We start from the raw sequence: 27894 nt of genomic DNA on the forward strand, positions 1-27894 counted from the left end.
TAATTAACCGATCGACTGCTCGTTATTTTATTTCAAATTTGTGCTAAACAGGATTAATAACAAGTCGTTTACAATTTTATATTCAATTGAAATGTTATAATTGCAGCACAGAGGACTTGTCATATTCGTGTTTCGTACAGCGAAACTTTCATTTAGCAATGTTTGAACAACGTCGAGGTAACTTTATTAAAATGCGCTAATTAAAAACAAACGATTCTGTTTGCATTTCTCTCTTGTTTGCACGTTCAGGTGTTCTTAGTTAGCGATAATTACATGATGTACATTTAGCCGTGTACATTTTCGTATTCGTATCCATTACCACCATGGCGTTTGAATGTTCACTTTTGGCTCAATAAGCGTATCTAATTCTAACGAGTAACTGGTCCATTACAATACCGAAAGTTGACTCATAATTGACGTATTACAGGCTAGTTCGGAACAACTCGAAAAGAACAAAGTGACCTTTGATAATGGCTACATGGACCAAAACCTTTTATTTCCGTCGTCGAGTTCGTGTCATATGCGTCTGTTTACTCTTTTCCTGAAATTACTTTTTTCATTCAAGAAACACATTTGCAGACAGCATCTAGAATTTGATTCGCTAGATTCGATAAGTGTAGGCCGGTAAGAACAATCACTAGACTAGTAAACTAAGTACTCGCTCGTAGTGATGTCCAATAGACTCTTCCTTATAGCAATAATCACTTCATAAACACAAGAGGTATAATTGATTCTGAAGCTTTCGATAATTTATTTCTCGCAATTACACGACTATGGTATTATCTGTGCGGTTTTCCCAGTTGTTTTTAACGTCTTACCAACAATGGTTAATGAAGAATTTTAATGAATTTGCTAATCAAGTTATAATAGTCTTTTTAGGTACTAATTAGTTAAAAGCATTAACTTTTCGCACTTGGAAGCGAACAATTTTTCGTTTACATTGCAAATTGTGATTTTTTATTTTATTTCTGTATCGAGTCTATTACTTCTGTCAGCTAAATATTTTCAAGAAATTGATAGAAAATCTATTACTTCATTAGTTTTAACATTCACCTTGCCGTTATAAAGAGCTTGTGAAGCAAAGCTCATCGCTTATTTTGGTCATCATTGTCGTTAACAGATGTCTTGGACGTTTTTAACATGTTACGCTTACCTTTCTTTGATTTCTTTTGTCGAGTTCTGTCCTATTTAGATTCACGTATCTGCTTGTATGAAAATCTTTTGTCCACCTAAACCGTAGAACATACGAGAGTGAACTAACGAGTTTTGACTTCAGTTGGACAAGACAGCGTCGTTATTTACTCCTTGGAAACAGTTGACTGCACAAATTGCCTACTTTTCGTTCATCGATCACTGCGATTTAAGTTGACAACGACAAACGATTCGGCTCTTCTTGCTATGTCCTAAATAGTTTTGTTTAACGTCGATTAAAACTCGTTGCCGGTTATTGTGACTTTTCAACTTTTGGCACACCGGAAAGTGCTAAGGGAGTCGAGGAATACCTCCAAATAAATTTGACTTTTGATTATTAGAAATTTATTTGGAGGTATTCCTCGACCTCCTTAGCACTTTCCGGTGTGCCTAAAGTGCCTGCTCGAGCATTATCCCCTTCGTGTTAAACAAAGTTGTCGAAAAGAGTCCAATTTTTTAGACTTGGTATGTATTCACGCCGTGCCGTAAGTGTGCCTAAAATTTGACGTTTAAGTGAACGATTTGATGAAAAAGTGAACCGAAAAGTACATTTCAACGCTTAATTATATGAAAATGACGCTACGTTAGAAAGACCTCCGCACTTTGCATTTTGAATTTCGACCGCACTTACGGCGTGAATTGTGCGTTTTAAGTGACAGCGAAAACGCTTGATTTACATATACGGTTACTAATCATTTGTAAGCTGTGTGAATGTAGCGGCGGATTTTCGTCGTGATTTCTCAATTTTGAGCGGACAATTGAATTTGTAAATTTTTACAGCAAACTGCACCGTTGAACCTACCATATATGCGATTTAAAATTGATTTAAAATTGATCAAAAATTGTGATTAATTACACGCGCGATGAAATTACCATCATGAATTAATTTTATTCAGTTTATGTAACACACAGTCGCGAACTTTTATTTTACAAAATAGAAACGATGCAGTTTGGAATAGTGGAGTATTCGATACCAAAATGGTTTGCATTTTTTTTTCTACAAATAAATCAAAGAATGTTTGTTTCTCATTGAATCGTAATTTTGAAAAAAAACTTTGCAATTGAGAACTATGATTTGAATTTTAATGAGATAATTTTCGCAGTACTTATGTCAATAAAATATGTAGCGAAGCATAAATTTATTTTATTAGCACAAAAGTTGAAACATGTTCTTTAAGTTGAATTATAAATTAAAATTTCAAATAGACAGAACCGTTGCATGCATATAATATTGGGCTTCTAAAAAAAAGATTTCTCTATTATTAGAACATCAAATTCGTAGAAGATTGATCAATCGAAACTATCGAAAATGAATTTATGTGAACAGGGTGACAGAAAGATTAGACTAATCATAGACATATTTCGTACAATAAAATGTGTTCTTGACACAAGTTTGTATAAGATACACATGTTCACTAACATGTGTAGGCTTTGAAAATTTTGATCACTCTAGCTAGACTTCTTTAATGGTTATTTATGCAACTAGTTGCGAAAAGAGGTTTTTTTCGTCACTAGATGTGATGTTAACCACATCGTGCGACGAAAACAACCTCGTTTCACAATCTTTGTCTATGGTATGTACCTGGCTGTACGTTACATTTTTACCGTTGTGGTTCTTGCAAGTGGTAAGAGCATCACCAAGGTAATGTGAAGATTGTGGCTCGTCTCCCACCCGTGCACCAATTTTTCATTTCAAATTACATATCGACGAGCACACTACAACACATTACACTGGATCATTTGGTCATAGAGTTGGTCATTGACGCGATTATGTCATCTTGTCCCAGTGATGATGCACCAGTCGAGTAGAGAAAGGAGTTTTTCATTGTAAATTATCAATGCTCGTTCAATCGAAAATTTACTGCTGTCTTGGGAAGGGATCAGTGGAAACAACTGATGATGGCTGGATCACGCTAGCCTTAGACCGCCACTGAGTTCCGAGGTCGAAACAGCATCTTTGTTTCTTTGTTTTCACTTCACGTGATCCATGTGGGTAAGGGAAGAGCTTTCTTGCTCTGTTGGCTCTTGAATTTGTAGATATTTTTCCATTGAATTTGTAAACATTTTACTTGTGAATTCTTGTTTGCCTGTTTCATTTTTTTGTAAACGTTTTGACTGTGATTTCTTAAGAGTTTATTCGTAGGCATTGCAGCTTGAGTTGCTTACGTTTATAGGCATTTCAGCCACTTTCAATACCTCTTGGTAGGCATTTCAGCTTTTTAGTTTGTTCTTTTCAAATCTTTTCAAGAATCTTTTATGAAGTTTTTAGTCTAATAGCCTCGCGCTGTGGGTGAGTTCTACTGTTGCATTTAGTCCATTGCTAAACCATAAACAAAAATTACTTGGCTGCATATTAGTGATGAAAAGTAAAGCCATTAGCAAACCAGCGAAACAAAGACCATGCATACGTCACCCAAATCAGGCATCAGAAAGTTCACTATTATTGACGTAAAATGAATACGTCCAAACTGTCGCAAATGATCCTTTGATGCTAGAACGTCGGGTTAGCTTTCTATATCCTGTCGGTAGGTTGATTCACTAGCAATGTTTCTAAAATGTTAGGCTGAGAATTTTACCCATTAAGCCATTAAGTTTTCACTGACGGCTAATATATCACCAATGTGAACATCGAATCTGTTGCTTCTTTTGATTTAAGTATTCACAGCAGATCTTCTACTTCATTAGTTTTAATTAACATTTGCTGTATAAAGACTGCATTAATCCAGATTTTATCGCTTATATTGATCGTCGCTCTCAATAACAGATGTATAGGGCACTGTCCAGTTTTTTACGTAGTGATTGGGTAATTGACCAAATGCAACATTAGCCCTTACCCACAGCGCGAGGCTAATAGAATAAACCTATTTCGAGTAATACTTAAAAAAGCCCTTTCACGTGAAGTGCTCGAGAGCTAGCGGCGATTTTTCAATCAATTTTACTTTAACAGGTTCTCGAATCGATTGAATCCAATGTTGTTTCCGTTGGCTGCGAATGGGTTCCTGAATTCCGAAGAATATCATTTTGTATCTGATTTGAAATCGATTTTGAATTTTGGATCAATTTTCGTATTCGAACGAATGAACAAATGAACCCGATGTGAGTGATTTTCTGTGATGCTGAATGATAAGTAGAGTGCTATTAGCCGTAAAACCAACAAAAGGCTGCAGTGCCTGCTATTATTCCATGGATATCGACAACTTTCTGAAGAAACGGCGAGTTCTTGAAAAAACGTCTACTCGTCTTTTCTAAAGGAACTCGCCGTTTACACATCACTCAATACATATGTCGTCAAATGGTCAAATGGGACCCCTTAAGTGTAAATCAGTAAAACGCTCAGATCTCCGAAAAATCGTCAGTAAATTTTATTCAACTTTAATCGTAGACCCACCGTCCAAAACAACTAACAAATTTGTAAAGATTTGTAAAAATAAATGCACAATAATCACTTGGAGGACTGTGTAGTCATACCACCGCAACCTCTGCTCTGTGAGCTTAATGGCTTCCGATTTTCAAAATTCAATTTTTGAAATTGGCCAACGGATAATGTTCCTTGTGTTTGGCAACATGATCCTCCATCTCGGCCAATTGACCCCTACAAAGAGAAAATAAAATGAAATTCAAACGTTGAATTGTACCGAATGCCCTCAGCGGATACTCACTTCAAACCCAACGGCATCTCGTGATAAACGTCGGTAAACATTTCTCGCCAATTCGGTTTCAATTTCTTCTCGGACAACGAAATTTGCGATAAGATTTCCTTGCGTGTCCGCTTCACATAGTCATTTTCTTCGTCCTCATTCCACCAGCCCCTATTCGTTAAGTAGTTCTTCAATTTCGTTATCGGACTTTCAACCGTGTTCCACACCTCCAAATCCTCGGCCGGTCGATAGGCCGTACTGTCGTCGGATGTTGAATGATGACCGATTCGGTATGCCATTGCTTCGAAAATGATCGGTTTGTTGTTCTTGAGGACGTAATCTCGGGCGATTTTCGTGGCATTGTAAACGGCAAATATGTCTGTTCCGTCAACTCGAATCGAAGAAATTCCGTAACCAGTGCCTCGTCCAGCAATGCCATCACCTTTGTATTGCTCGTCGGACGGCGTTGAAATGGCGAAGCCGTTGTTGCGACTGGAAAAGGACGTTGAAAAGTTTACAATTTCAAAATTCCGAATTTGAATCTCTCCAAACTCACCAGTACAAAATAACAGGACAACTTAGCGTAGCAGCGAAATTAAAGGCAGCGTGTGCGTCACCTGAAACGGAGTGTCTGTCTGTCATAACAATTCAACAAATTCAAATCTTCGTATTTTACCTTCTGAAGCGGCACCCTCACCAAAATACGTGACAACACAACGATCGTTGTTCGGTCTTCTTTTCAATGCATAGGCAGCTCCCACTGCTTGAGATGTTTGTGTCGCTGAAATCCAAAAACGTGAACGTTTAGCAAATGAACTACACCTAACAACCAACGAAATCATACCCAGAGGACTCGAAATGGTAACGAAATTCAAGCGTTTCGATCCATAATGAACCGGCATCTGTTTGCCCTTTCCCAGGTCGTCCGAATTCCCGTAGCATTGATCGACGAATTCAGAAATGGTAAATCCACGCCACACAAGCACACCAGCTTCGCGATACTGAGCATACACCAAGTCGTTATTCGATAAGCCGGCCGCACTGCCAACATGCGATGCCTCTTCACCCGAATTGGTCATATAGAATGAAATTCGTCCTTGTCGCTGTGATTCGTACAAAATTTTGTCCATTGTGTTCAGGAGCACCTAGCGGAGAGGACACCGAAAATTTAGATAGATTAACTTGTTGCACAAGTCACAACTGGCATACCATATCCCGGAACATTTTCTGCACAAACTCTTTGCTCAAATTCGGATCTTGAGTTTTGTCGAGAATTTGCCCATTTCTGTCAAGCACACGATAAATTGGAATCGGTTGGGTGTTCGACGGATGTGTTAGCTCGGGTTTGACAACGAATGGAGCGTTGGCTCCCGGGAAAACTGTGGTTTCGGCAGTGGAATGAACACTTGTTGAATACTGCAATCCTTTCGCGTACAGCCCGCGTACAAGTTTCACATTTCGGATGAAGGACATTTTCCGTTCTTAAATTCTTAACTAAAATCACAATTTTTCCGGAATGATAAGAGATTTTGACACACGATGTGCTGACTGGTGTCTTATCAAAAAAAAATATTTTGTAGGGTAATTGATCGTGAGTCGTGTCACTTGTACAATAACTTAAGGTCATAGTATAGTATGTGTGCTGCACTGAAATGCGTAGGAAGACTTAGGCTTGATTTCCACTTACCAAAAAAGTACTCCGTGTGAGAAAAAAGTGATTTTTTTTAATTTTTGCTTTGTTTACTTGACAGCTTGCTCTGTCACGGCTCTCTTACGGAGTACTTTTTGTTGAGTGGATAACATACTTTATTATCGCTTGGGAATGAATGTACAATAGATGTTCAGAATTAAGAGCAATGGACCTGTTGCAAAATTTTTAGCCTACATTTAGGCAAAAAATATTCGGTTTTTGATGATTTCTCTGAACCAAAATCTTTTTTTTTTTAAGTAAAACCATTATAGCTGTTGATTCACAACTTGTGACTTACGTTACACAAATCTAAGAATGTTGATAACATCCTCGGACCTTTGCCGCGTAGGTCACTTCAGTCATGATACGGTCTTTGAGAGAAACACTTTTCGTTCCTTCGCCTCATCATCCTAAAAATCTGAAAACGACCAAGTCTTGTTTGTCATAGCCCAAGACACGATAACAACCCGAAAATTACTCAAAATCGTAACTGAATCGCAACTGAATTTGTCCAGTTCAATTCCATAAATTCCCGTCAGGGACGACAGCGTCGAGATTTTTGTGATCACATTAGTGCTGAGGCACCAGTGCTTTGCTGAAAAGCAAACATTTGGGCGTTTTTTTTAAATACTGGACCTTAGTTTACTTTTGATGGTATCGTTCCACCAGAATACTTTTTACAAAAATATAGGACCGCAATAACGACCACGAATGTGCTTTCAACAGAAAATAGATTTGCTTGCAGCAGTTTGACCAGCTCTGAGTCTCAATTCTCATACATTCGTAGCTTAAAGAATTCGTAACTTGACAGTTCAAATGGGATTTTATACAGGCAGCTGTCAATTTACCTGAGAAAACTGTAAACTGAACAGTTTATGAAAATTTCATTAAGCTGCTGACTTTTCTCAGAGCTGGTCAAACGACAACCAAAGTTAATTTTTATTTAAAGCTAACACAGTCGTTGTACATTTTTTAAAAAGGATTTTGATGAAAGGATATCGTAGTAAAAAATGAAATACGAGACCATAGAGGTAGACTACACACACCACTAACACGAAAACGTCAACTTTGCTTTGATTTTGACATTATGAGTCCCTTTACTTTTGACATTAAGAGTCCCGTGTACTTTCTGTACACGGAGCTGTCACACACACATTCAAATATATTTTTTTTTCATTTTAATTTATCAGTTTGTTCTATTGAGATGGCCCTTGTACGAGACACACAAATGTAGGCTACAATTTTAGCTAAGCCTGTTAACGCAAAAATGTGTTACTTTTAAAGGAAAAATAGGTTTGTGTCTGATAACTTAGCTCACTTGGAGAAGCCTTTGCAGATTGTGTAATCTGCACAGGTGGTTAAAAGTAGGTTAACCTGTCAAATACAACTATTCATGTGTTATCGATAACGACGACAAAAATAATGACAAGCTCTGTGTAATATGGTTCTTTATATAATAAAATGGATGTTAAAAACATTGAAGTACAAGATTTGAAATCAAAAGATTAAAAATACTTTAATAAATGCACGTAATAAACCCGATAATAAAACTGGTCATATCCTTGCCGTCTGTAACAGGTTAAATTATGACTCACAAACCAATTTTTCCTTTAAAAGTAACACATTTTTGCGTGCTTTAATGGTTTTATTTTAAAGAAAAAAGATTTTGGTTCACAGAAATACTCAAAAAACGAGTATTTTTCCGTCGTAATGTACAATGAAAGTAGATAAGTAGGTGTGGCCAGTCCATACAAGTCGGAGCACATACGGATTTGCATGGCGCCACCTCAAACGAACTCATTTCTAGAGGAAATTTGCACTAGACATGAGTTCGTTTGAGGTGGCGCCATGGAAATCCGTATGTGCTCCGGCTAGAACAAATTTGAACGTTTGGCCATACCTATCTATTTACTTTCATTGGTAATGTAGGCCAAAAATATGAAAAGGTTCATTGCTCTTAACTAAATAATTGAACGTAGCACCACACCGTATCTTACCCTAGTCGAATGACAGCTCAGTTTCTTACATCACATACATCACACATACACACACAAAATATCATCGCATCCATCGAATTTCTTTGTATGATGGCACCAGTGCCACCTTCCAAAATAATGAAAAGACATTACTGCATTACCGACATCAAAACGTCAAACAAAAATCGCAAAAAAGAACTCCGGTCTCGCATGAAGATTGTCTAAGCAAAAATTTAGTGAAATAATATGTAAACTCCAAATTCTGGTGCATAAATTCTATTGCAATGGCCACGCAAAAGCCGTCCGAGTGGGCTAATTCGTTGTTGGGCCGTTTCGAGGAGCAGGTAATTGAAATTTTCGGAAAATTTGGTGAACTGCTCTCGCCCAAAGAGCTGAACCAAATTTTTTCACCATCAATCGATTTTTCAATAAAATGCTTTATGTTGGTGTGCGGTGTTATGCTGAGTGAAACGGTCGGTGTGAGTGTGCGAAAGGGATGGAAGTTTGTTTTGGTTGTTTTTTTTCGTTACCTTTTGTTATGAATGAATGTGTAAGGAGTACGAAATGAGTTTTTTTTACGTTAAAAGATAATGGGAGGAATTTCATTCATGAAAATTGTATAGAATGAATGAACCGATTCAGTGGTGATATTACTTGTTGCTTTAGTTATACATGTCGATGTCGCGAACGATTAGATTGAGTTTTGTGTGTGGTGAATTTTAATGGAATTATTGTTGTTGATGGACGACATTGTTTTCTACAGTTGCCATACCGTATCGGCCCACATGGAACTCAAGCCCGATTGAACCAAGACCAGACCATGGTCTGTCTCATTCAAATATCACGATATCGATTTTCACTGGTCATTTCGGGTCTAACGAAAATGCTTCAACGGGTCAACGAAATGGTATGCAATTTTTGCCGGACCACTTTTGAGTGAGTCGACAACTAAAAGTCGATAATTTCAGTTCCAAGCACCGCCGCAAACCCGAGGACATGAGCCGGAACGTTGCTTCTACGATTCGTTGATAATAATACTGACTACACTGGAACGTTGTTTATCCAATCAGCCGAAAGACACAGCTCGATTTGAGGAAGCCATGAATGTCAAGTTACTTTTACGAGAAATCTGCCAATTTATCGGTAATTTTCGATACGAAATTCAGTGTGAATCAGAGAGGGTGTAATATTTCTGTCTCCAACGCAGATGTTCAAAGTGAAAATAATTCGACTGCAACGTCGTTGAAGGCACTGGCGTCAAAAGTTCTATTCGCCCTATCACAGAATCACTTCGGTGCAGTGTTCAATCGAATATCGGCTCGATTGCAGGAGCTCAGTGCCTGTACGAACGAAGAGAATCCCGATTACAGTGACATCGAACTGATACAACACGTTGACCTGGATGTGAATCGACTGATCAAATTGCTAACGGAGACGATTCACAAGTTTCGATTGTTGAAGAAGTCGGCGCATTTGATTTTGTTGATATCGCTGGAAAAGGCACTGTGGAATTGGATCGAATTTCATCCGCAAGAGTTTGCTGAACTGCAACTGAACCACAATGAGGAGTTGTCCAAGTAAAGATTTTTTGTTTCTTTCCCGGTGGCTGACCAACTTCGGATGAATAATTTGCTGACATTCTGTCTGCAAAGTTTATTCATCCGGATTTGGATGGGATGCTGCTTGTTATTTCCCAAAGGTCAACCAAATCTATCAATTCTGTGTCTGTATCGTAGGTGCTGCGAAACATTTTTCGATATTTTGGACTCGTACGCTGAGAATAAGAAGAGCAGAGCGGTTGTATGGCCACTGCAAATACTGCTGCTTGTTTTGAGTCCAGTAAGTATTATTCGTCCAGACCGGTAACACCATTCCGTCTGATATTCTCGCTTCCTACCCGTAAAACAGAAAGTCCTCGAAGAGATTGTGAATGCCGACTCGGGTGCTCCATGCTCGCCGCGACATTTGAAAAAGAAACATTTCATGGAGACCATCAAACGGGGACTAGGCGTCCATGCCTCGTCAAAACAGTTGACCGAAACAGCAGCTACCGCTTGCGTGAAGCTATGCAAAGTGTCGACGTACATCAATATTTGTGATTCGAGTAATGTGACCTTTCAGTTGGTCCAGAGTGTCATTAATGACTTGAAGGTGAGTTGTTCATTGTACCCGAGCAAAGTTCAAATCAAAATAACAGCAAATTATCGCCAGACACTGCTGTTCAATCCGGTTAAGCCGTTTTCGCGTGGACAAGGCTTCAACTTCCAAGACATCGATCTCATGATTGACTGCTGGGTGTCGTGTTTCCGAATCAAACCGCACAACAACGAAGCATTAAAAGTGTGTCTACTGCTATCCTCACCGCCAGCCTATCATTTCGTCATCGTCAGTTCATTGCTAAAGTGAGTGTTGCTTCTGCCAGCTTTGAATGTATTCCCATCAATGGTCACGTTTCATTCCACAGAATAGTGACACAACCTCGACTGCCATGGTGGCCACAAATTGACTTAGTCTACGTTCGATCCGGCGAACTGCGTGCATTATTTACGGACACACTGAATAAAGCGACGCAAGGTTACATAGCACACACACCGTTGAGAATGATCACATCGCTGACTCTCAAATCGAAAGACGCACAAAATCGTTTAACGCGACCCGACGAAGGCCCGGCTCACAAGGCCTTGCTTTTGTTGATGGTTCGATTAATCCATGCCGATCCGATGCTGTTGCTAAACAGTTTAGGTAAAGCCGGACACGAAGTACAAATATCCACGCTGGAGTTGATCAACGGACTGGTGAGCTTAGTCCATCAGCCGACTATGCCCGATGTGGCTCAAGAAGCTATGGAGGCTTTGTTGGCGCTTCATTCACCGGATAAAATCGAAGTATGGAATCCCGAAGCACCGATCAATACATTCTGGGACGTCAGTTCTCAGGTCCTGTTTTCCATATCGCAAAAGCTCATCCAACATCAAATTGCCAACTACACCGACGTTCTGAAATGGTTGCGAGAGATCCTAATCTGTCGTAATACGTTCCTGCAACGGCACAAAGATTATGCCAACGTGGGCAGCCAAATGTGAGATTTCTGTCAAACCTTCCAAATCAAACGAGACTCCAATCCTTTCTATCTCTTTCACAGTGCAATCTGTCGCCAAGCGCACATCAAATTGGAAGTGGTTTTCTTCATGTATCTCTGGTCAGTAGACTTGGATGCCGTCATAACGTCACTGTCCTGTTTCGGTTTGCTCTGTGAAGAAGCTGAAATCCGATGCGGTTCCGATGACTACATACTGCCGAATTATCATTTATACCAAGAATTGGCTCAGGCGTCTAGTACAATCAGTACACCCAACACAGAATCTCGCTTCTGTTTCTACGAACACACACAAGGCCGTGTTGCACTGCAGAAGAACATTATGTCGCTGCTCCGACGCATCGAACATTGTGTGAATGGTGTTCAACCGGCTTGGGAAGAGACGTTCCGCAACTGGGAAATCATAAGCAAAATGTTGCAATCGTATCCGAAAGGTAAAGCCGAAGAAGGCCAAGCCGAAATGTTCCATCGTACGATGGTGAAGCGTCGCGCTAGCCACCAAAGTTCCGAACACGATCTGGAGGAACAGATAACGGAATGGGCCAACATGACATGGTTTCTGTTGGCACTCGGTGGTGTTTGTTTGCAAAAGCCGCGTTCTCATCGCATCATGGGCCAGAGTACGGTTTCGTTGGGTTCGTTGCTTCAACAATCGACCACATCGCTGTCCAGTTCGGCTAGTTCGGGACGTGGATCGCTACATCCGAGTACAAGTTCGTTGGTAACGTCGATCGGGCCGAGTACACAGCTCGATGTTCAGTATTGTCCAGTGACGCAGTGAGTTTTCCTTCATTTTTCGAATCAATTGGCGTTTCAGGCTGAAAAAAACAATTTTTGCGTTAGATTCATCGGCCAGTTACTTCGTTTGCTGGTGTGCAATAACGAGAAATTCGGACCTCAGATGCAGAAGCATGTCAAAGAGTTAATTGGTCAAGAAATGTCATGTAAGAACCTGAGGCTTCACATTGCTATAAGAGGGACAACTACGATCGATATTTCATTTATAATTTTCAGCTCAATTGTATCCGTTGTTGTTCGATCAGATTCGGGCCATTGTGGAGAAATTCTTTGATCAGCAAGGGCAGGTAAGACCTGTAAGTTTCACTTTCATATCAATTGCATTTTTAACGCACTCTGCATGTCTACATATTACCGAGTGGAATAGGTAAATAAACATCTTAACATCCCCATTGGGTTTCTTACATTTTCGATTTTGGTTCGATTCTACAGGAAAGGGCAATCGAATTTCAGTCAAAATTTGTTTCAACTGGTTCACACATACAAACAGAACTGGTTATGAGTGTTAATACGGATTTAACAGTGCAGTGAGTGTACATGGGAACTGCAGAACTCGTAGTCAGTTTCGTTTGTGCGACCGAATCAGCTGAAGCAAATTTTGGTTGAAATTTTGTTGGCCTTTCCTGTAGTAAATTTAGAAAAAAATGTTTTGTTGTTAGGGGAAAAGAGGTGAGACCTCATTCATCTGCAGTAATGGATCAATCATACTTTCACTCGCTTCGCTTGCTTCATCATTTTAAAACTTCTTATTCTCGACAAGATAAGACCTGTTCTTACTGAGTTGTGTCACAATTCTCCCACAAATAATTTTTGGAAACATGTCCTGTGACGCAGCAACGTTTTGACTTATGTTTAATGGAACCTTAATGGGAAATAGAGGCTTGACTATGCACGAATTTGTACACACGAAGCTGAATGAACTTGTAACACTTGATATTGTCTCTAATGAATACATCGAACGTTGGTCACTTTTGTCTTCCTGGACGGTACTGAGTGCACTCCTCTAAATTGTATTCATTGAATCATCATTCCACATATTCGACACATTCACAAGGTACCTCTCATTCGAGGAACTTACCTTTCTCCTGAAGAACGTGCAATGCCCAATCCCTAACGTCATTTCAATAATCAAAACGAAATCGACATTTCTACCTCAAAACCTGTACATTTGCCCCCGAATATTTACTAATCACTTTAATACGTCCAACAGGTCATCGTATCGGACATCAATACGCAATTCATCGAACACACCATCTACATCATGAAGTCCATTCTGGATGGCCGTCAGAGCAAAGAACAAAACGATGGCGATCATCAATCCACGCACTATTTGGGCGTGACGAGCATCGAAGGCATGATGCTTGGTATTGTACGTTACGTTCGGCATTTGGATATGACCGTGCATGCCATACACATCAAAACGAAATTGTGCCAATTGGTCGAGGTGATGATGAAGCGACGTGACGATCTGGCCTTTCGGCAGGAAATGAAATTTCGTAACAAATTGGTGGAATATCTGACCGATTGGGTGATGGGTACGAGTCATCAAATTGCACCGCCTAGTTCGGGTGACGTCGGAATCATTACGAGTACGTCGCTGATATTCCGAGATTTGGACCAAGCGTGCATGGAGGCGGTGGCTGCTTTGTTGCGAGGATTGCCACTGCAGCCGGAGGAATCGGATCGTGGCGATTTGATGGATGCGAAGAGCGCGTTGTTTTTGAAATATTTCACATTGTTCATGAACCTGTTGAACGATTGTGTTGACAGTTCCGAAGCCGATAAGGACGTGAGCAATCCACCATTGTTACATCCAAGACCACGAATTACTGCCGGTAAATTGACTGCCCTGCGAAACGCAACAATTTGTGCGATGTCCAATTTGCTATCGGCTAACATCGATTCGGGCCTCATGCACTCTATAGACTTAGGCTACAATCCTGATCTTCAGACTCGAGCCGCCTTCATGGAAGTTCTCACACAAATTTTGCAACAGGGAACCGAATTTGACACTCTAGCTGAAACGGTACTTGCGGATCGTTTCGAACAGTTGGTCCAATTGGTCACAATGATAAGTGACAAGGGAGAATTGCCTATTGCCATGGCATTGGCAAACGTCGTAACGACCTCTCAGATGGATGAATTGTCAAGGGTGTTGGTTACATTGTTCGATGCCAAACACTTGCTGTCACCGCTGTTGTGGAACATGTTTTATCGCGAGGTTGAAGTGTCCGATTGCATGCAAACGTTATTCCGTGGAAATTCGCTGGGCAGTAAGATCATGGCGTTTTGCTTCAAAATTTACGGTTCCAGTTACTTACAATCACTCCTTGAGCCACTAATTCGTCCACTGCTCGAAGAACCGAACACCAGTTTTGAGGTGGACACGGCACGATTGGAACCACAAGAAGACATCGAACAAAATCGTCGGAACATAATTGCACTGACGCAAAAAGTCTTCGATGCCATAACCAATTCGGCCGACAGATTTCCGTCTCAGTTACGGTCAATGTGCCATTGTCTGTATCAAGTGTTGAGCAAACGTTTCCCTAATCTACTGCAAAACAATATCGGCGCCGTAGGTACGGTGATATTTCTACGATTCATCAATCCAGCCATTGTGTCGCCACAAGAATTGGGTATCGTTGGAAAACAAGTACCCGGATCAGTGAAACGAGGTAAGATATTTCCATGCGAATGACACATGACCGAATGTAATCGAAACCGAATTCCGTGCAGGCCTGATGTTGATGAGTAAGATCTTGCAAAACATTGCCAACCATGTCGAGTTCTCGAAGGAACAGCACATGCTGTGTTTCAACGATTTCCTGCGAGCCCATTTCGAAGCTGGTCGAAGGTTTGCTTTTGACTACCTGTGGAATGTATGTACGGATGCTTGATTGACTCATCTTCCATTACAGATTCTTCATTCAAATTGCTTCCGATTGCGAATCAATCGACCAAACATCGCACAATATGAGCTTCATATCCGACGCGAATGTCTTGGCTTTGCATCGGTTGCTGTGGACTCATCAGGAGAAGATTGGTAATTGGATAAGAGCCTGGTCGGGCACTTGGCACATCATTTACGATTTGATTGTTTCGTTTTCAGGTGACTATTTGTCAAGCAGCAGAGATCACAAGGCCGTTGGACGACGTCCATTCGATAAGATGGCAACATTACTCGCATACCTTGGACCACCCGAGCACAAGCCGGTCGATTCACAGTAATTTTGTGCATTGCAATTGTTGATCGAAATTCACCGCATCCTTTGACTCCTTTCAGTCTTCTGTTCTCGTCCTATGCCCGATGGAGTTCGATCGACATGTCGTCGACGAATTTCGAGGAGATTATGGTCAAACATCAGATGCACGAAAAAGAGGAATTCAAGACACTGAAGTCGATGAACATATTTTATCAGGCCGGTACCAGCAAGGCAGGCTATCCGGTTTTCTACTACATTGCCCGGCGATATAAAATTGGCGAAACTAATGGCGATCTACTGATTTACCATGTTATTCTGACGTTGAAACCGTTCTGCCATTCCCCATTCGAAGTGGTCATCGACTTTACGCACACATGCTCCGATAACCGGTTCCGAACAGAATTCTTGCAGAAATGGTTCTATGTGCTGCCCGAGGTGGCCTATGAAAATGTTCACGCCGTTTACATTTACAATTGCAACTCATGGGTGCGGGAATACACAAAGTTTCATGACAGGATTCTGGCACCACTGAAGGTAACTACACTCACTTGCCGATGAATTTTCGATGTTTAATCATTTTCTTCATGTCAGGGTAACCGTAAATTGGTCTTCCTCGATTCACCGAGTAAACTAAACGATGCCATCGAACCGGAACAGCAAAAATTGCCGGGTGCAACGCTTTCACTGGACGAAGACTTGAAAGTGTTTAACAACGCGCTGAAACTCAGTCACAAGGACACAAAAGTGGCCATAAAAGTGGGACCAACTGCGTTGCAAATTACTTCCGCCGAAAAGACCAAAGTACTGGCCCATTCCGTTCTGCTGAACGATGTGTACTATGCTTCCGAAATCGAAGAGGTGTGCTTGGTGGATGACAATCAATTCACGTTATCTATTGCGAACGAAAGCGGTCAATTGAGTTTCATCCACAACGACTGCGACAATATTGTCCAAGCCATCATTCACATCAGAAATCGCTGGGAGCTCAGCCAACCGGACAGTGTAACAGTTCATCAGAAAATTCGGCCAAAGGATGTGCCAGGAACATTGCTGAACATGGCCCTACTAAATCTTGGATCGGCCGATCCGAATCTACGTACCGCTGCCTACAATCAACTGTGCGCATTGTCGGCGACATTCGATTTGAAGATCGAAGGTCAGCTACTGGAGACACAGGGTCTGTGCATCCCATCGAACAACACAATTTTCATCAAATCGGTCAGTGAAAAGCTGGCTCACAATGAGCCACATTTGACGCTAGAGTTTTTGGAGGAATGCATTCAGGGATTCCAACGCAGCACCATCGAATTGAAGCATTTGTGTTTGGAGTACATGACGCCGTGGCTGAAGAATCTTGTGAAGTGAGTGTGATGTGAAGTTCGCTGACTGTTTTCAATTTCTATCAATTCCAACGCATTAGGTTCTGCAAATCAGCCGACGATTCTAAAAAACTGAAGGTGTCACAGATTCTGGAGCGACTAATCAATTTGACAATTGAGCAGAAGGAGATGTATCCCTCCATTCAGGCCAAAATTTGGGGTTCAATCGGTCAAATACCCGAATTGATCGACATGGTGCTGGACAATTTCATTCAAAAGTCCGTAACATCTGGCTTGGGCTCAGCTCAAGTGGAAATAATGGCTGACACAGCCGTTGCATTAGGTTCGTATACATCACTCGATCCATCCGAAACGTTTAAAAACATTCTGTTTCCAAAGCCTCAGCAAATGTTCAATTGGTTGCAAAGAAAGTGATCGGCCGATTGTGTCGTGTCATGGACAAAACGTGTACGAATCCCACACAGTTCTTGGAACAGCACATGATGTGGGACGACATTGCCATTCTAGCCCGCTACTTGTTGATGTTATCGTTCAATAATTGCCTGGACGTTGCTCGCCATCTGCCCTATCTCTTTCACACAGTCACATTTCTGGTGTGTTCCGGATCGTTGTCGATGCGAGCGTCAACACATGGGCTCGTCATCAACATCATCCATTCGTTATGTACCTGCACACAACCGTCGTTTACTGAGGACACACAACGCGTTTTGCGATTGTCGCTCGACGAATTCTCATTGCCCAAGTTCTACCTCCTGTTCGGCATCAGTAAAGTGAAATCAGCTGCGGTGACAGCTTTCCGATCTAGTTGTCGCCATCCGCCCGACAAGTGGTTGGGAAACGAACGAGTCTCACAACCGTTACCGGCTGATCGTGAACGCTTATCGCTGCCATCGCTTGAAGTGATTACCGATGCATTGCTTGAAATAATGGAGTCTTGTATGCGAGACATTCCCGATTGCGATTGGTTGCAAACGTGGACGTCTTTGGCACGTAGTTTTGCATTTTGCTACAATCCAGGTGGGTCAAACCACAATTTCTTCCAGCATGCAAGGAAGTAAACAAGTTGTTTCCTTTAGCATTACAACCCAGAGCATTGATTGTGTACGGCTGCATCAGCAAAAGTGTTACCGACCAAGACGTTAAGCAATTGTTAAGAATTTTGGTGAAGGCATTGGAATCGTTCAATGACGTTGTCTTGATTGAAGCTTTGGTGATGAGTCTGACACGGATACAACCTCTACTGCGACCGGTATAGTTTAAAAGGAAAATTTCGTGGTGAAGGACAGTCGAAATTCACTTTTCTCTTCATCAAACAGGAATCTCCAATCCATCGGGCTTTGTTCTGGGTGGCAATATCCGTTCTTCAATTGGATGAGATAAGTTTGTACGCAGCCGGCTTAGCATTGCTCGAACAAAACTTGCACACACTCAACTCACAAGGAACATTTGACAAGACCGTACGAGAGCATATAAATCAACAGATTGTTCCAACTTCTCACACATCTCCTTCCGTTTGTTTATTTAGACCATTGTCGATGTGATGACAGTAACCAGAGAGCCGCTCGAGTGGCATTTTAAGCAATTGGACCATGCGGTTGGCCTTTCGTTCAAAAGTAATTTCCATTTTGCGTTGGTTGGCCACTTGTTGAAAGGTTTCCGTCACCCGACTCCAACAACTGTTTCGCGCACGTCACGAGTACTAACCATGCTACTGGGCATCATTGCCAAACCATTGCGTCGTGATAAGTTCGAGGTGACATCGGAAAGTGTTGCTTATTTGACGGGTAAGGAGTCGCATTTCATTTCTGGTCAGTTCGAGTCATTTGAGTTTTTTTTTGTCCATTAGCGTTAGTTGCAGTGTCCGAAGAGGTACGATCAAGGTGTCACGTCAAGCACACACTTCCACGATGGCCCGTCGAATCGAATGTCAATGAAATCAGCGACACAACAAATATGGCAAATCATGGGGTAAGTTACGAGAATTGGAAACGTGCGATTCGAATACCGCTAAATGAGTGTGTAAAATAGGATCGAGACTTTCAATTGACTTCAGAGTTTCAATTGACTCTAGAGTTTCAATTGACTCTAGAGTTTCAATTGACTCTAGAGTTTCAATTGACTCTAGAGTTTCAATTGACTCTACAGTTTCAATTGACTCTAGAGTTTCAATTGACTCTACAGTTTCAATTGACTCTAGAGTTTCAATTGACTCTAGAGTTTCAATTGACTCTAGAGTTTCAATTGACTCTAGAGTTTCAATTGACTCTAGAGTTTCAATTGACTCTAGAGTCTCAATTGACCCCGGAGTTTCAATTGACTCTAAAGTTTCAAATGACTCTGTAGATTCAATTGACTCTGGAGATTCAATTGACTCCGGAGATTCAATTGACTCTGGAGATTCAATTGCCTCTAGAGAATCAATTGCCTCTAGAGATTCAATTGCTCTAGAGATTCAATTACATCTAGAGATTCAATTGCCTCTAGAGTTTCAATTTGCTTTTCCTTTTAAAGATTTAATTTCCGCCATGGTCTCAATTCCTTCTATAGTTTCAATTTCGTTGTTCCTTCAGAGTTTCAATTTCCTTGAATGGTTGATTTGAATTGACAGTTTCAATTGCCTCGAGGGTTTTCATTACATTAGAGTTTCAACTGCATCGAGATTTTCAATTTCCTTCAGAATTTCAATTGCATAGAAAGTTTTCATTGCTCTGAGAGTAGCAATTGCTTCAAGAATTAATTTTTACTTCTAGACCTTTCATTTTTAATTTTTTTGTTTGAAGCGGTTTTGAGGCGAAGTCTATATAACACATAGTGCCACCATCTAATATTATGGACGGGCAAGCAGCATGGAAACTTTTAATTATTGACTCCTTTTCAGATGGGAATGCCATTATCGCGTCGCCAGAAATCGTGGGATATACTGGATCAATCAGCTATCGCATTTGCGCGTCAGCACAAAGTGCCAGCGCATCAGGTAATGTCATGATTCAATTGGTTATACGTCTTAAGTAGTCGCAAATATCGTAGTATCGAAATTGAATTGGTTTTTTTATGATTTCTTTTTCGTTTCGTTTCTATTACAACGATTTTCGTTCTATTCATTTTGTAAACGAATTTACAATATTGAACCGGTCATTCGCTTTGTTTTCGTTGACATTTTTCGTTACTAAGAGAAGAGAATTTTTTTAATATTTCCATGTTACTCCATCGCCTGTATCATAACTAAGTAACATAGAATCGTATCATAACACTGTTCGACATTATGAAATTGTTTTCTTTTCATTTCGTTTACATTTTTTTTGTTTCATTTTGCCAATGAAAACAAAATTTATTTTCGAAATTTTCGTCCATTTACACCAATTACAGATGTAGCAAACACCCCACACACAAAACCAAAAACATTTTCTCTTTGCTAATTCCAATCAAAATACCAAATAGGAACCTCCCATCAATAAGGGGAAAGGATGGCGAAGTTTTGATTTGAATGCCACTGCAACGAATTCGATAAATTCTGCTGTTGCCCATCATAACTCATCATATCTACATGTTTATCAGCGTCAAGATTTCAAAAATCGTAGATCATCGTCCGAACCACCGGTTCAAGACACGTCGTCGCCGTCGATCAGTCGTAGCGCATTATTGAATTTGAATAGCGCGTGTTTCAGTCGTGATGCCGTTGAGTGTGATGATGGGCAAAGCAAAGACAGTGGGTTTATTGAATGTCTGCAAAACATATCATCATCAGTAGAAGTAAGGATTCTTTTAAGTGGCACGGCGTTTTATTTTCTCTTTACTTTCATGACTCGAACGTCTCTTTTTTCTCTCTCACTGTTTTCGTTATTTTATTTTAAAAAAATCTTTTTGATTTACTTTCGCCGATTTATGATGAAATGTTACATGGATTTTATCGATGGTAAAGCCCTTGGGCCCTTCTTAAATTTTACAAACATTTGCCCTTGTACCTTCAAAGTTCACTTCAAAAAACGGTGTCAGACAGGATGTCTTCCATATTGGAAGACTGGACATCCAAAATTTCTTGAAAGAATTGATTAATGCTTGATACAAAATCTACTACTTCATTTTTGTTGACATCGTTGACATACATCTCTCTATACAAGAGCTCGTCAACCAAAGAGCATCACTCATTTCTGCGCATGATATCCATAACAGATGAGTAACCGTTTCTAACAATTGTACAACAATTCGGCGAAAATAAACTTTAAACTGAAACTGAAAATACTTGAGACTGTTGAGTGCTGACACTGCACGAAAGGCACGTACCAGGATGTTGACTTAGGTACAAATAGGTTGAAAGAGGTCAGTGTCTTGAGGAAACATATCAAGTGTCTTAATACCTCGAAGCTAAAAATGTGTGGTGTTAGATGTCAAAGGCTGAAATTTTGACTTTCTCTCTTCGACGAAGAGTCTTTGTACCTCCAACTGCTCCTGTAACATAATAACCTCAAATTTTCAAGAATAAATTCCTTCTTTTCTAAGCACCTAAGGGATCTATTACTGTTGTTGATGGAGAAGAAGTCTTCCCTTAAAGAGTCCCTGAAGTTTGTTAGACTACTCGTACCTAACAAATGATTTTCTACGTCCTCTGGTTGAGGCCTAAAATAAAATGAAATTCGTCGTTTTGGCCAATTTCTGCTCACCATCATAATTATTGTCAGACAAAGCTACAACTTCATATTAGAGTGAAGCGGGTCTTTGATTGTCAAAAGCCGACTCGACCCGAACACAACACGAATTAAATTTTCGAAACCAGAAACCCGGTGAAACTGAGATCCGACCCGATTCAAAACCGATCCGATTTTTGAAACCAGAGAAGTAAAAAGCTCGGTGAAATTAAATCGGGTCGTGTTGTATCGCTTTTTCTACCGAGTCCGGGTGACCCTTACATCTCTACTTCAAATTATACGAATCCATCGATCAATCCATTGCGCAGATCATATCTTAATTTACGTTTCTTTCAACAAAAAAAAACAGTTTTTTATTTGCCTTCTTGACTTTGTTTCGTTGTGGATAATGCGGGTCTACCTTTTATTATATTTCGTTCAGTCAAATGAATTTAAATTTTCCAATCAAAATTTTTCGCTTTTTCTCTCTACTATATTGAACAATTGAAGCCAATTGGCGATAAATCACCTTTCCACTATTCTACATTATCATTTCGGTTGAGGCAACAAGTCTGTGTTTCTTTCATTATTATTAAAATACAAAAAAGCAACCCAAAACGTTTTATAATACATTTTCCGTTTGGCAACACGTTTGAGTTTGTTACAATTATTTATATGGAGCTTACTGAACTTTCATTCAATCAATGTTCGTTACATTTTTCCTTTTTTGTTCTTTTTTTTTTGTTTCTGGTGCTTTCTCTTTAATTGATAGAAATCTGAAGAATTTTTCCTTTTTTTTTTGTTTCATCGTTTTTTCTTTGAGGAAAGGAACTTTGAACACATTCATTAATCGTTTTCGTTCATCCGTGTCTTTTATTGTCATCGATTCGCAAGAGAATTGAATGTAGAATTTCGTTTTTTTTTTGCAATGAAGTAACAAAACCTCCGTAATCCAAACATTTCCTTCAAAAATTGTTTCCACAAAATTCGAGATTTTTCTTGCTTAGTTCTTTACGTGGTCTGGACATTTCTTTCAACGATTACCTAAAGACTTTACAGAATTGCATCGGGTGCATCCATGCACTATTTTTGGTAAATCTTTGTCCTTATTTTTCACGTTTTTTCGAATTTTTTCAAAAATAAAATTAGGGAAAAATCGGAAAATCCAGGACAAACGACGAAACTTGAGGAAATATGGAAAAACTTTTTCTTAAAAAAAGATTTTGGGTGTTGAGACCATAATTTCTGTCAAGCATAGGTTCTCATTCTGAAAAATGACATTTATTAAAGGAATAAAAAGGTCGCCTTACTTTTATTCTCTGCATTTGTTGTAACGCTAGGGTCCAAGTTAACCTGTCGCAGACGGCAAGCATATCAACAGTTTTACTATTCAAACTATCACTTCATTTGATAACAAATTTTCAGAAATTAATTTCAGAAATCTTTTACTTCATTTGTTTTGAAAATGATTTTTGCTGTATGAGACCTCATCAGTCAGAGCTTGGCCGTTTATTTTTGCTGTCGTTGTCGATAACAGATCACAGCATTCTGTAACAGGGTAATAATTGATTTGTGTTGGTCACAGTCAGACCCAAAGACTAACGTTTCCACAAAATTCTTAGAAAAATGCTCAAAAAATGGTTCTCGTATGTTCTACTTTGACATTTGAGTATCAATATTATACTTTTTCGTTCCGGGTTCAGCTTCTCGTTTGCTCAGATTTTCATACATCACTGTGTGTGCGCGTGTTCTGATTCAATCGTACGTGTAGAGAGATAACTAGGTTTACATAGAGATGTGAATAAAAACATTGAAACGATCTCTGGAAGAAAAAGCTTAAAAGTGTAACCTTATTGTTGAATCGCACTGTAATCTGAAAATTTAGTCAATCAACACTCTCAAGTTAAAAATATGTCGAGAAAATCATTGAATCTCGATACCAAACAGTACTACAGCTGGCACCGTACATAAACTACTAGTTTTCGTTTTGTCGCTCGTTACAGACAAAATGTTTTTAAGTTAAGAAAAAATTCAAACTTTTTTTTTATTTTCTTTCCGTACAAATGTTAATCAAAAGCAATTTTCATTTCTCTTTTCTTTTCTGCAATTGCCTGCTGCTTGCCTTGTTCTGGATTGTCTTCAACTCAACATCAACTTGATTTTACAATTAAAAATTTAAAAAAATCAAAAACTATTCTACTGGATTAAACAAAAACTATTATTTGTGTGCTTCAAATTTGTTGTTCGTTCGTTTTCTTTTAATTTTATTGTGCCTTTGCATGCGGGTTGGATAAATTTTCGTTCAACAAATCATATGGTTCGTTCTCTCCGACTAATTTTTCTTTTGTTAATTTAAAATTTTGGTTGTAATATGTATGGTCGTTTTATTGCTGATTGTTAAACAACAACGAAAAAATTGACATTGAATTTAAACCAAATAATGAAACGAAAATCTTCGATGAATCACAATTGAACCGCTGTGAAAAATAAAACTTTTGTGACCTTTGACCATCACCCCTACCCCGATTTTTTGTTGTTTTTCTGTTCCCTCCATTAATTTAAAAAAAATTAAAATCAAAATCAAAAATTAAACAACGAAAAAATATAACCAGCAAAGTGCAAGAGTTCTTTTCAAAACGCAAAGATCATTTTCGGTACCGACAACAAAAGATCCGAAAAATTCGTCTGGAATTGATGACCATCAGGTATTCTTCAATGTGGACAATCTGGTAGTTTATGTTTTGTAGTGATTTTAGTTTCGATAAGAAAGTGTAAATTGTCGGAACGGACAAATCGGAAGCGCAAACTATTGGACGCTGACTATATCGAGCTAAAAGAAATTTTTATTTTCGACGAGAAAAACAAAACATTGAATCGAGTCGAAAAGTTTTCCTTTTGTTTTAAATAGAAAATTTTCACTTTTTTTAAAACGCCATAGAAACCTTGTAACAAGATACAATTTAGCGTAGGTATACCTAGATCTAGACGAAGTATACTTTGTACAATTACTGCACTGCTATATTGCTAAAACAATCCCCAATTTATGAATGGAAGACCCTAATCCATACTTTGCATATAGGAACGCGGATCACGGTCGTCTGTATCAAATGAATCGAACGTTCTACTGGACCCGGAAGTTCTGCCAGACTTGTCAACGCAAGCACTAGTCCTAACAGTATTGGCCACATTAGTGAAATACTCCACCGATGAAACGGAAACGCGAGTTCTCTATCAGTATTTAGCTGAAGGATCCGTTGTTTTTCCACGTGTCTTTCCGGTGATGTAAGAACGAATCCTCAGTAACATCAGTTGCACACACACAAATTTTCGATTTTTTTGTTTTTGTTTTCAGACATTCGTTGCTCGATCAGAAGATAAACAATATCTTGTCGGTGTCGAATGACCAGCTGGTTTTGATGGCCGTGCAAAGTATAATACAGAATATGTTAGCCACAGAAGATGCGTCACAGCAACAATTGCATTTTCTGCAAAGTTGTGGCTTCGGCGGTTTGTGGCGATTTGCCGGTCCATTCACAAAGGTTGGTGTTTCGGTTTTAGACATTTATCTTTTTCATCCCACGACAGGGCTATACAGGGCTAAAGCGACAGTCAAAATATTTTTGCTGATGAAAGCAAACGGCCGAGATCCGCCACTATGGCCATCATCCCGAGCCTGAGTCCGATCCAAAAATAATTTGTTTTTCTATAAATTTCTAGTACAACATGATGGGAGAGTCATCCGAACTGTTTGTCAACTGCTTGGAAGCAATGGTCGAAACTTGTCTTCCAGTCGAAGAATCCGCACCAGTTCCACCGTCACCGAGACCATACCATTTAAGTTCTAGTCTAAGCAGTTTAACGTTGGGTTCCCCAACCGATAAGGGTGAGTAATCTTCAGCTAACCATTTTTCTGATCGCATTCGGCTGGGATGATTCACTAGGATCGATGATCTTCGGATCCGATCCACTTGTTAATGAAATATTTTTAATGAAAATCCAATTTTTTTGCTGAAACAACGCAGCATTCTCGTCAGAATCGCTGGATTGTCATGATGGATTCGGCGGAAGTGTGAATTCATTGCGCCGAGCTTCTTGTAGCAAGGCTAGAACAACAAAGCACCGTTTAACCGACAGTCCAACTCATGGATAGGATTCATTTAGAATGTTTTTTTGAGAAAAGAAATTTATTTATTGCACTGCATTCAAGTCGTCAGTGTGTGCACGCATGATCTCAATTTTTGTACATTTTATTTTCACTCATTTTGCTTTCGTTCAATTGATTTCTTTTTTTCTCCATTTTATCGTCCATTCGGTGCTAGTAATTCTTAAACACTCAGGGAAAATAAAATGATTTCTGACCAATATGCTCCGTTTGCACAAACTGTTCCCTTTGTAATATTTTCGGAGATCAATTTTTCATTATGGGAACGATTTCCAAAAATTCGCTTTTGTCCTAACTTTGTGCTCTGTATTTCCTGCACGAACAACGAAATCAAAACTCGAAATTTGCCTCGATTTATTGATAAGAATAAGAAACGCCACAGTTAACTTCCTGCTGGGGAAACTATTTCCCAAGTGTTGATGTGAATTTCTCCGTTTTACCACTCCATTGAGATTTTCTATTGGCTATAATCGGGCTCAGACTTCTTCTGTAGGACACTTGCGAATTTCGATTTACAACACAAATCTAGGGAACCTCAAACATAAGAGAAACCTTAGATGCTTGAACTGTAGACGCGTTTTTTTCGAGTCTACAAAGTTTCTTCTTTTGATCGGTCTTCTCTCTGAAAACGAATTTGTGATTTGTGTAAATGAGAAGTGTTAGTTTTTGTGATCGGACGTTCCGAAATCCTTGTCTTGCCTTTATGTAAACTTTTGTTTGTTTTGTTTTTTTACTCGCGATATGAGCATGTCTTATGTCTAAGAAATATTTTACATTTTTTACTAAGTTAAGAGAGATGTTAATGGTAAGATTTACGATTAAGTTAGTGCCAAGGTTTTTCGTCAATGTCAACGTCAACATTACTAAACGAAACTGTCCAGAAATTTTGTTTTTCTATTTTAGCATTAGAATCTCGATTCGAATACCAAATTCCATTCCTTGCAGCACATATATTTTGGAAGTGATTCACTATAATCATCAAACGCTTGTAACGATTAAACACACCTCGATACCGCGTTTATGTGCTAAGAACAGCCTGTTCTGAACAGGGCTTATTATTAAGATTGAGAATTCAATACAAAATTCTTGAAACCTGAAAGCTTTATTGTCTCAACGAATTGGATATTGTTAAATCTTGTGGTCATTAGAGGCAACCCACAAAAATGTTTCATCTACTTATTACAGTACATTGATGTAATTTACCCAAAACCATTCACATAAATACCAAAGTTTTCAAAATAAACAGAAAGTTAACAGCGAGCTCACATCACACACACACATTTATAGCCACACATGCGCAACACACTCTTTTTCTCTTCATCTTTTCTTTCGCTCAATTTTATCGTACATACTCACCATGCCTCGATAGGTGAGTGGTTAGTGTCGTTGCTTTTCGAAAGAAATTATGATGTTTGGTATGCTTAGGTTCGAAATCTCATGGGGGGCATGTAGAAAAAAAAGAAGAATTTATGTATAAAATTATATACGCCTTACACTGTGGCAGGAATCAAGTTCTCACATAACTTGTCATTCCAATCAGCTAGGCAAGACCAAAAACCAAGCTCTATCCCGCCGTAGTTATAACTCAGGTCCACAATACCAGAGCCAAAGTCCGATAATTGATTGAGTTACAATTTTTTTTTGTACAATGCAGGCGAGAAAATAGTTTTTTCTCCCCTCCGCTGAAACTTTGGAAGACTTTGTCGGGAAAAAAAGTTTGAAATCGAATTTTCTCCGGTGACTTGTGGTCCTCGAAATGCAATTTCCCACTACCTCATTGAACAATAGTTATTTCTTAACAGAAAGTGAAATTCGACATGTTTCTGATCAGGGAGTTGTTGTTTGTAAATGATTCCGCTTTTGTGAGGGTTTCTATGACCAGCATTGTGCTGTCATCAGTTTATCAAGAAGTAATAGATTTTATCTACCTAGGTGAAATAATAGCATTGAAAAAGTGCTAATATTTCGCCTTCAGCTCATGCAACAACTCCCCAAGTGTCTAAATAAACATGTGGACAGAGGTGAATAATCTACTATAACGAATATATCGTGATACGATTGACGTTTTTGAATGTTAATAATATAATGTCGACAGATCTGTATTCAATCGATATACAAAGAGGATACAACAATTTGTTCAAGGAGCACATCCCACCTGTTTGGTCCGTTTATTC

The 27894-nt window shown here is 39.4% G+C and overlaps 2 protein-coding genes across 3 annotated transcripts; one reads left to right on the forward strand and one right to left on the reverse strand.

Moving 5' to 3' along the window:
- Positions 1 to 4529: 4529 nt before the first annotated feature.
- Positions 4530 to 6407, reverse strand: LOC119075723 (2-oxoisovalerate dehydrogenase subunit alpha, mitochondrial). Its single transcript, XM_037182259.1, has 6 exons — positions 6039 to 6407; positions 5674 to 5974; positions 5506 to 5610; positions 5386 to 5446; positions 4851 to 5321; positions 4530 to 4783 (listed from the first exon to the last, which is right to left on the reverse strand). Exons 1-6 carry the CDS (start codon positions 6300 to 6302, stop codon positions 4708 to 4710), a joined length of 1278 nt encoding a protein of 425 aa, XP_037038154.1. The 5' UTR covers positions 6303 to 6407; the 3' UTR covers positions 4530 to 4707.
- Positions 6408 to 8674: 2267 nt separating this feature from the next.
- LOC119075713 (neurofibromin) lies at positions 8675 to 27180 on the forward strand. Of its 2 annotated transcripts, none has more exons than XM_037182236.1 (29): positions 8675 to 8839; positions 9259 to 9402; positions 9464 to 9638; positions 9703 to 10072; positions 10232 to 10334; positions 10404 to 10646; positions 10707 to 10897; positions 10960 to 11574; positions 11638 to 12369; positions 12436 to 12536; positions 12607 to 12677; positions 13601 to 15068; positions 15130 to 15247; positions 15312 to 15436; positions 15503 to 15617; positions 15677 to 16130; positions 16188 to 16957; positions 17017 to 17258; positions 17315 to 17953; positions 18013 to 18185; positions 18253 to 18393; positions 18462 to 18720; positions 18783 to 18904; positions 19815 to 19910; positions 20375 to 20686; positions 24638 to 24840; positions 24911 to 25097; positions 25276 to 25441; positions 25581 to 27180. In XM_037182236.1, the coding sequence occupies exons 1-29, from the start codon at positions 8780 to 8782 to the stop codon at positions 25706 to 25708; spliced, it is 8523 nt and encodes a 2840-aa protein (XP_037038131.1). In that variant the 5' UTR covers positions 8675 to 8779; the 3' UTR covers positions 25709 to 27180. The 2 variants fall into 2 exon arrangements, with proteins under 2 accessions (XP_037038131.1, XP_037038132.1); XM_037182237.1 differs by lacking the exon at positions 20375 to 20686 and adding an exon at positions 24171 to 24263.
- Positions 27181 to 27894: the final 714 nt, after the last annotated feature.

This window comes from Bradysia coprophila, unplaced genomic scaffold (genome assembly GCF_014529535.1).
Source record: "Bradysia coprophila strain Holo2 unplaced genomic scaffold, BU_Bcop_v1 contig_232, whole genome shotgun sequence".
Taxonomy (NCBI): Eukaryota; Metazoa; Arthropoda; class Insecta; order Diptera; family Sciaridae; genus Bradysia; species Bradysia coprophila.